Below are 9,854 nucleotides of genomic sequence, written 5' to 3'. Positions count from 1 at the left end.
ATGGGAAAATGCTGCAAATGCAACAGCAGACTACTGTGCATGTGTCTGCTGCCTTTTATGATGACTGGCCACCTTCTGATTTATATCATGGTGTCCATCTTCGTCACCATGTCCTACGCTCCTCCAAAAATAACCATTCACTATATCGCCCCTGGGATTTCAGCTAATTCTTCAGCTCTGGCCTCTCACCCACTTGGCCCTTTCTGGAACCTTCAATTGGAGGATCGTGCAATGTGGAACCAGTTGCAGCATGCTTGGGACCGTGAGAACAATCCGATACTGAGAGGAAACACGACTGGGATAAGCAGAAAACCAAGAGCTCAACTTTTAACAGAAATTGCTCGTACACACGACCTGAACAGCTTTCCAGAACATATGGGGGCATTTATCAGGTCAATGCACTGCAGGGAGTATCCCCTCCTTATCAATCAGCCTGAAATGTGTAGAAGGAGCAGTGATGGCTCTGGGGTGGACTCTCCTGTTCTTCTCATGGCCATTAAATCTCAAGTGGGGAACTTTGAAAACAGACAGGCCATTCGTGAAACATGGGGACACAGTGGTATGGTGGAGGGGAATTCAAACAAAAAAGGGGGACTAGTCCGCACAGTTTTCCTGCTTGGAAGACAGGATTCAAGTACAGGTCCTCACCCAGACCTGAAAAACCTCTTGGAGCTTGAGAACCAAAAGTATGGGGATATCCTACAGTGGGATTTCAGAGACAGTTTCTTCAATTTGACCTTAAAGGACCTGCTGCTCTGGCAGTGGCTCCAGCTGTACTGCCCCACTGCCACCTTTGTCTTCAAAGGGGATGATGATGTCTTTGTTCGAACAGATGTCCTTCTGGACTACCTGCTGACAAAGAAGAAGGAGCACATCCTGTGGAAAGGTAATACAAACAAAACTGACATGGATTTGTTTGTTGGGGATGTAATCAGTAATGCAATGCCAAACCGTGAGCCATCCACCAAATACTACATACCAGAAAGTTTCTACAAAGGCATGTACCCACCATATGCGGGCGGAGGTGGGGTTGTGTATTCTGGCTCACTTGCATTTCGTTTGAAAGAGGTGTCTGAGTTGGTCCGCCTTTTCCCAATTGATGATGTTTATCTTGGCATGTGCTTGCAAAGACTCGGGCTCTCTCCGAGCCATCACCCTGGATTTTTAACATTTGATCTTCCGGTCACAGACAGAGGAAACCCCTGTGCGTACAAATCTGTTCTGCTTGTTCACAGACGGAGTCCCAAGGAGATGCTTACACTATGGAAACAGCTCCAGAGTATGCCCGATCAATGCTGAAGCTCATTTGTTATCCAAATAACTCTCAGTGAGCACGCGACCACAAGAACGCCATCACAATGATTGGAAAAAAAACATTCTTTTGGAAAGCAGACGGTGCCCCATCAAGGTCATGCATAATGCGTCTGTCCTCTGGAGAGTTGTGTAACTCTGATGACACTGATCTACCTCAACAGATGCTTTTTTCATGATGTCTTTACAGACAAAAAGGCATGTGAAGTTGGTGGCACCCATTTAGTAATCACTGGAATGAAAAAAGTTTTATTTTACCAACTAAAAAATATAAAACCTTATTTGCTGTATGTGTGAACAGAATGCTTTCAGTAACTCATTGGTGATCTTTTATCTTTACTTTTTGTCCTATACAGGGGACATTGCCACTTTCAAAGAAGGTATCCACTTTTCATAACATTTAAACAGCATCTTATCTTGATGAAAATGATTTTTTTCCCCTTGCAATCATCTTTGACCTTATTAAATACTTGTAGGATTTCTTAACTATGATAGCACTTTTCATTTTGCTATATGGATGCTGTAATAATTAGAATAATTAATTTTCTTGTTTTTGTGTGGCCTTCAAGTCACTTAAACCTGAGTGTGTTGGGTTCTGTAATGTTGTGTATCATTTATTACAGCCTTTGCATTGAAAATGCAAGAATTTAATGTGTTATTGGAGCACACAACAGACAACACATGATTGCTGTGTTTTGCTGACTTACAAAAATGTACATATATTTTTCAGTAAGTAAACATTCTTAGAGCATGTTACTGAATGTTTTAATTGTATTGTTATGGTAATTGAGTTTTGGGTAAATCACATATAATGAAAAAAAAATACATAAAAAAGTCATTCAGCCATATCATTTCTTGAAAAGACAATCAACATGTTTTTTCTTATTCTTTTTTCTTTTGCTGTTTTATTCTTTTCTTTTCCTCTTAATGATATTGAAGTCCAGACTTGTGGAGTTTCAATTATCTTCTCTTCGATCTTGTTGCTGACAACCACAAGAGGACCATTAGAAGAACAATTAAGTAACAAAAAGAAGTTGCTAAATCCTGAAAGCACAGGAGCAATCCAGCGTTATCTGGGTTGCTAAGTAACAGCGCCACCTAGAGGAGATCATGTGGAATCCTGTAGAAAACCCAAGGGTCTTTGCTTACTAATGTCATCCTTATCTAACCAGACGTATGATATGATCCAGACCAGATGTGGGCATAATTTTGTCCTTCCTCCAACAGCATGCCTACATAATTAAAGCAGTAAAAAAAATCAGTTTACCACTCTCTCTCGTTTTTAAGGCTTGTTTTCCAGGGTTGTATGACATCATTTAGTTCACTTTTACTATTTGTAGATCCATCCATCCATCCATCGTCCGCCGCTTATCCGTTCCCGGGTCACGGGGGCACATCATTTAGTTCACTTTTACTAATTGTAGATGTTTCACTGCAATTACATTGGAAGATATTTGAGGACTTCTCCTTCAATTCACCGCAATGATGATGTGAGGAACCAGAGCGGCCTCCCCACGTACAAGGCAAAACTGGACCTGGGTGATGAGGTGTAAATGAGACCTCGCAGAGCGTAGAATGTCAAAAAAAAAATAAGGCTTTTTATTTTATGTAAAAAAAAAAACCCACAGACATACAGGCGGAGGGCAAAATCACTATTCTAAAAAAATGGCACATGGGGCATAGCCTGTCAGCCAGCTACCTCCATTTAGCAGACCCCTCTCCTGGTATGCAGCTGCTGTTTATAAACCCAGGTAGGGTGGAGAGGTTGATTGGACACAGGTGTGCCCAATCAGTCAAACCAGGCACACCTGTGTGCTGCTCCCCCGCAGACCACGCCCAATCCTCCACTCTGCCACACACATTAAAAAAATGTCCGGTGATGGTGAGAAGGGGAGGGGTTGCTCACTTTCTCACAGATGACTTTGGACCACTATTAGCATTAGCTAGATTGAAAAACTACATGTGGCCTACTTCTTGAAAACAGCAACTCTATATTTATTTTTTGGCCAATCAAAACATAAACTGCACTTCTGTCAAGTAAAATTGTAGTGAACAGCATATCCTTTCTCTCCCCTCCACAATCATTAACAAAATCAATCTATTATTTGTTATATTGTTTTGTTTTAGGAAGGGCCTTACTGACTTTGTGCAGGGGTCATATCTGGCCTCCATGCTGTATTTTGTGATCTTTCCTGTCGTAATCTGCCAAACGTAATCGGCCAAAATGAAAGAACATTTATTTTTTAAATGTCCAAAATGTTATAGATTTATATATTCTAAATATAGCCTATTTAATGAATAAAGTAAGTAAATGTTTCTAGAGGAAAAAAACACATCAAACATTAATTAGATTTTAAAACAAAAACGTCATCAGTTTACCAACAGACAACCCACATTAGAGTAGCTTTCAAGAACTGAATGACGTCCTGACTTTTACAAAACAGCTTCACCCAGTGGAAGCTTGTGGTAATGTACAGAAACATTCCAGGTTCAAGCCCCGGAATGGCAACCAAGATGAACCACCTTGGGCCCCTGAGCAAGGCTTTACCCCTAATTGCTCCATGGTGTGTGTGTCTCAGATGTAAGTCGCTTTGGATAAAAGCGTCTGCTAAATGACAGTAATAGAAATAGAGACAGCCTCACTGCTGAGACAAAAAGCAACAAACGCCACACAGAAGAGAGAACAGACCCCTGAACAGAGTTTCATCTCACAACAGGACACTCAGCACTGAAAACACTTCTGTGCTTTCGTGGACTCCGGCATGCTCTCAGTCCTTTCATGTAGTTCTACTGGACTGTACGCAGTCTGTGGCCTGAGGTCAGACCTCCGATCGACCAGCAGAGAAACCTACAGGAGGTGATGGACAAACTCCAAGACAGGATCCTGGAGGAGACTGAGCCTTTCCAGAGCAGTGTGTCCCTGCAACCAGGTTCCTACCAGCTGCAGAAAGAGAGAGAGTCCTTTGGCCTGACGCTGGACACACACGGCTTCTCTCCAGAGGAGCTGTCTGTCAGACAGGGCAGGAAGCTGACAGTCAGTGGGAAGTCAGAGAAGAAGCATGAGGACGGGAAAGACTCCTACTCTTATAGACTCCATGAGTTCAGACAGGAGTTGGATCTGCCTGAAGGAGTGAACCCCTCACAGACAGAAGGCAGCAGAGCAGAGACACACAACTGATCACAGAACTAACCTGCAAACATGGACTCATACACTTGATGTTGTGCTATTAAAAATGTTTTTTTAATTGATCAACGATCAACATATGTTTGTATTTATAAAGGGCTCTCAAATGTGGAACAAACTGCCAACTGAGATAAAAACAACTCAAGATTTTAAGGTTTTTACTAAAAATGTCAAAGACTGGTTGAAGCAAAATCAGAAATGTACGCATTTTTAATCACCTGTAACCGCTAATAGGGTGCTCTCTTGCAAGCTGAGAATTGTAAATAGGATATAGCTTTGCATGTTGAAAATTGAATGTATTTTTGTATTCTTTTTCTCCTTTCTTTCGTTTTCTTTTACTAAAAGCCTAACTAGGGACAGGAGATGGAAACTAGCAATAGCTATAATCTCTGTATGCAGAACATCAGTTACATTGGCTTGTTTGTAATGAGTGAATGTGATCACATGTATACCTGCATTGTCCCTATTAAATAAAATAAATTCAATTCAATTTAAAGCAGTTAAAATAAATTAAGTAGTCTTAAACAACTACACGAGTCTCAGGCGTTTTAATGAAACCATTATTCTCTTATTCCGAAAGCACCAAACACCAAACACCTTCTGTTGGAGCCAAAATACTTTGATTTATTGTTTTATTTATTTAGCTGAATATGAGTTGTCATACCCCCTTTTTGTTACGTCATGATTAGCCTGTCAATCAGCCAGGTGGGTGGTTGTCCTGGTAACCATTATAAGCCCCCTGGGTGGTGATTGCACGCAGGTGCGACAGGGGGAAGACAAACAGTTTTTGACCGTGCAACCGTGCAAGACGTGTAAGACAGAGAGTGGCGTTCTGTCATAAGTTTGTTGAGTTTAAATATTGGAATTACTTTTGCTTTGACTACTGCTGATTACGAAATAAAAGGATTGGCATATCCGACCCGGATCCTAAGTCTGAGCGTTTGCATCTATTTGAAGCACGCGTCCCAAACAAAATCAACCCTGTTGCCCTGAGTATAGCCTATTGGTACAGGCTCTACACCTTCTAAAGAGGTGGTAACAAGGTATCCCGCAACCATCTAAGTTATGCTATCTGTCTGGTGAGTTTAAGTCTGCCTTGAAGACTACTTCTGATGGAACATGTCAGAAATGTTTCTCCTTGAATGTGTCAGGCAGACATCCTGAACATTTGCCCAAACTACTTCAGGTGGCTCCATTTGATGTACAGCGCAGTGCCGCTACTCTGAACCCCTGCTGGATGACTGAGCTCATTACCCCATCTCCATCCTTTAAAGAAACCTTATTGGGCAGTTTGTATTTGTAACCTCCTTCTTTAGGTCTCCACCAACAGCTCATGACCATACATGAAGGTTGGATAAAATGAGAACTTTCCCTTTCAGTCCATCTCGGTCTTCACACCAGTCTGCGTGTCAATCCTCATCTCTATTCTACAACCCATATTTGAAAATTATTGAAAAAAGAAGACTTGAACTTGAGTTGAGGCAGTGAGAGGAAACAGCTGATCTCAACCTGGACTAAGCATTCAAATTTCCCCCATGACCTTAGGCCTGGCCAGAAATGAAGACTGACATAAATGATCAACACTTGACGCACAAATTAGTTTTGCATACAGAGTTTATAGATATTTCACTTACGTTTTTCTTTTTAAAATAATATATAATTAAGATTGTGATGGGAAAAATGTGTTACCCATACTTGATGAAAACAGAACTGCTGAGAACAGCAGAACATATCTTTGGCCGACTACAGGTGCAGACTAGAACTCTGCCCAAATAAAGATTAGCGGTGGGAACACCATTGTTTTCTCTACTAGAACGTATCATCCTCTACGCTATCAGTGCACTCCTCTGTTTCCATGTCATTTTGCATCGCGACGCCTGATGTATGTTCTGACCATTTTTCATGAAACTGTTTAATTAAATCTACCAAAATCTGAATCATCTCTCAAGTGTTATTCATGGTAACTTGGATACTCAGTCTTCAGTCCGGAGATTCACCTAGTTGGAAAGAACGTGTTAAAGAGGTTTGTCAGGTTTCTTCACAACTAAGATTAACATAAGAATGTTAAAAAACATCAGGCCTCCCATACCAAAGGGAATGATCAAGTGACATTATACATCCTGTTACACTCCTTCAAGAGGTGATTCTGGCAGTAATGAGCAGGAACTTTGTGAAGACTTCCTGCCATCTAAACCCTGAGGGATGCCATGTATTGATGAATGATGGTAATGTCTACTTTTACATCATTGCATCCATCAAATTAACACATTGATTCTGTGTATTTAAAAGTGTTTGCAAAGATCAGTGACTTTTTTTGGTGGTTATTATATTTTTTTCACTCTACCATCCCAATTCTTCCAATCATGCACAAATATGTGTAAGAACATGTTAAAATAGAATTAGAAAAAAAAAAACAGACACAACCAAGTTTGAAAAAGAAACACAAGAAATGCTTTACACTTAGAGGTATTCACCAATGGTAATGCCTAACTGACAAAATAACTAACTAACTAACAAATGTAAAAATAATGTGTATAATTGTCAGTTAAAAAAAACAAGAAAAAAGCTGCAATGTACTTTTCTACATCTGAATAGTAACTGAATTATAACAAAGCTAAAAAACTTGATCATTTTTTTCAAATCATTAAGATATGAAAAAGTTACAAGTTTACCAAAATAGTTGTTTATACAGGATTCTGTTGTTTATATTTTTAGATGAGACCTCAAGTTGACTTGCCTGTGACTTGAATATCCACTACCCTATACATCTACTCTAGATTTTTAAAGAGAGTGTAGTGTACATTGGCAACTTCAAAGGACAACTCAACTTTAAATCAGAATATTTCACCAGTTCTTTGAGAATTTATAGAACAAAAATCTAATTTTCTTTGAAAATGTTATATAATCTACTTCTTATTGCATTGTGCTAATGATCAATATGCTTCCTTACAAAAAATAAGAAAGAAAGACATTTCATAGTAAAAAATATTTTCACTGATATACTTGAATATATTGTCGTGTTTCCATCTCTATAAAGTTAATACTGAACCTATGATCAAATGTTGGTACAAACATGTCACATCGAGTAGGCTATACAAAAACATGCTCTGACACATCGACGCAAAGTCGTTTAGCTTGTAAAACAGCGCCACCCAGTGGAAACTTGTACTAATGTACAGAAACTTCCTGAAGACTCTGGACTCTTTAGTTAGAATATAAAGCTGAGACAGCCTCACTGCTGAGACAGAAAGCAACAAACGCCACACAGAAGAGAGAACAGACCCCTGAACAGAGTTTATTCTCACAACAGGACACTCAGCACTGAAAACACTGAAGATGCTGATCCTCCGGCCAGCTCTGAGCCCTTTCATGGACCTCTACGTATTCTGTGGCCAGAGGTCAGACCTCTGAACTACCAGCAGGACCTCCTGCAGAGAAACCTACAGGAGGTGATGGACAAACTCCAAGACAGGATCCTGGAGGAGACTGAGCCTTTCCAGAGCAGCGTGTCCCGGCAACCAGGTTCCTACCAGCTGCAGAAAGAGGGAGAGTCCTTTGGCCTGACGCTGGACACACACGGCTTCTCTCCAGAGGAGCTGTCTGTCAGACAGGTGGGGAGGAAGCTGACAGTCAGTGGGAAGTCTGAGAAGAAGCAGGACGGGAAAGACTCCTACTCTTATAGACTCCATGAGTTCAGACAAGAGTTAGATCTGCCTGAAGGAGTGAACCCTAAAACCGTCACCTGCTACCTGTCTCCAGACGGAAAAGTCCACATCCAGGAAAGCAAAGCTCCAATTGTTGAGGAGGCTGAGAGAGAGCTGACTATCAAGAGGAGCTCAGAGGAGGAAACCCAGCACAGTGTGTGTTCACAGACAGAAGGCAGCAGAGCAGAGACACACAACTGATCACAGAACTAACCTGCAAACATGGACCGATGATCTTCTGCGCTGCTTTCCCCTCTGGAGCCTTTCCCTGTCCGCAGCAGTGCAGCTGCCGTACCAGACTGTAATGCAGTATGTCAGCAGGCTCTGGATGGATGAGCGGTAGAAGGTCAGCAGCAGGTTGGAGTCAGGCTTGTATCTCCTGAGGACTCTCAGGAAGTGCAGCCGCTGCTGAGCCTTTTTGGTGATGGCGGTGATGTTCTCAGACCAGGAGATGAGGAGGCCAAGAAACCGGAAGGTGTGGACCATTTCCACTCTCTGGCCGTTGATGAGGGTGGAACTTAAAATCAGAAATTAAATTGAAAGGCTTTCACAGAAAATTTCTAGTCAAACAACTTTACAAAAAAGTTTAAAAAAAAAAAACAAACAAAAAACATATCAATATTTAAACTGTGTGATACAGAATTAAAACCTGACACAACAAAAATCCAAAATTACTTTGTGCCCTATAATCATCGATAAACACCTAATCGAGGATGACATTAGTAAAAAGAAATCAATAAAACACACGCATGGCAAACACAAGATGGTAAACCAGAACACATGTCTATTTTATGAAATGTCAAGAACAGTCCCTCAAAAACATTAAAACAATATATTTCTGTTCTGCCCTCAGAAATGTAACCCATTTAAATAAGTTAATTTTAAACATGTTATATTGGGTTTTGTTGAAAAACTCCCACCAAAGTTGTACATTCATGATGTCGAGATATTTAGATTTTTTTTAATAAACGTATCTGTTCATTTAAAAAAAATTCTTAGCAAGAATATTCACATAATTTGTCATGTTCAGCAGAAATTGCATTACACTTTGTATACTGTTACTCTCATTGTTAAAAAAGTGTACAGCTTCTGCTGTGAAATGCTGGTCTTTTTTTTGCCTTTCTATTTTGTCACAATTTAATCTTTCCACTGAACATGCAAAAGTGAATTCTATGACTATCAGATGTATACATCTGCCTAAAATGAAAATAAAATCTTTAGAGACTTTTACTACAAATTATACTCGTCACAAATTGAACCATCTGATCAATCCATTAATGAGTTTCTTGGAGAAATTAACCTGCCAAAGTTACATCAGGAACAGGTTACGAATTTAGATTCACCACTCTCAATAGGAGAACTCCATGAAGCTCTTCAACATATGCCCAATAATAAAGCTCCGGGCCCAGACGGTTTCCCAGCTGAATTTTATAAGGAATTCTGGAGCATATTAGCACCAACATTTTATAAAATGATTATAAATATTAGGGAAAATAAAAGCTTACCCTTAAATATGAACTCTGCTAATATTAGTCTTTTATTAAAACCGGATAAAGATCCCTTGCTCCCATCGAGCTACCGCCCAATTTCATTAATAAATGTAGACCTTAAAATAATTAGCAAGGCCCTTACTGAACGTCTGAAAAGAGTCACCC

General features: G+C 40.1%; 3 protein-coding genes across 3 annotated transcripts; all 3 read left to right on the top strand.

The window, feature by feature from the left end:
• si:dkey-175m17.6 (N-acetyllactosaminide beta-1,3-N-acetylglucosaminyltransferase 2) lies at window positions 1–1,299 on the top strand. Its single transcript, XM_061733451.1, has one exon. The coding sequence runs from the start codon at window positions 1–3 to the stop codon at window positions 1,297–1,299; it is 1,299 nt and encodes a 432-aa protein (XP_061589435.1).
• Window positions 1,300–4,171: 2,872 nt separating this feature from the next.
• On the top strand, window positions 4,172–4,489 carry LOC133454459 (heat shock protein 30-like). Its single transcript, XM_061733190.1, has one exon. The coding sequence runs from the start codon at window positions 4,172–4,174 to the stop codon at window positions 4,487–4,489; it is 318 nt and encodes a 105-aa protein (XP_061589174.1).
• Window positions 4,490–5,560: 1,071 nt separating this feature from the next.
• LOC133454458 (heat shock protein 30-like) lies at window positions 5,561–8,400 on the top strand. The gene is made up of 2 exons (XM_061733189.1): window positions 5,561–5,574; window positions 7,806–8,400. The coding sequence occupies exons 1-2, from the start codon at window positions 5,561–5,563 to the stop codon at window positions 8,398–8,400; spliced, it is 609 nt and encodes a 202-aa protein (XP_061589173.1).
• The last annotated feature ends 1,454 nt before the right edge of the window (window positions 8,401–9,854 follow it).

Source organism: Cololabis saira, chromosome 11 (assembly GCF_033807715.1).
Source record: "Cololabis saira isolate AMF1-May2022 chromosome 11, fColSai1.1, whole genome shotgun sequence".
Classification (NCBI taxonomy): Eukaryota; Metazoa; Chordata; class Actinopteri; order Beloniformes; family Belonidae; genus Cololabis; species Cololabis saira.
This window is presented reverse-complemented; position numbering and strand designations above follow the sequence as displayed.

Coding starts and splice junctions, on each gene's coding strand:
- si:dkey-175m17.6 (XM_061733451.1), top strand. CDS start 1: ATGGGAAAATGCTGCAAATGCAACAGCAGACTACTGTGCATGTGTCTG.
- LOC133454459 (XM_061733190.1), top strand. CDS start 4,172: ATGGACAAACTCCAAGACAGGATCCTGGAGGAGACTGAGCCTTTCCAG.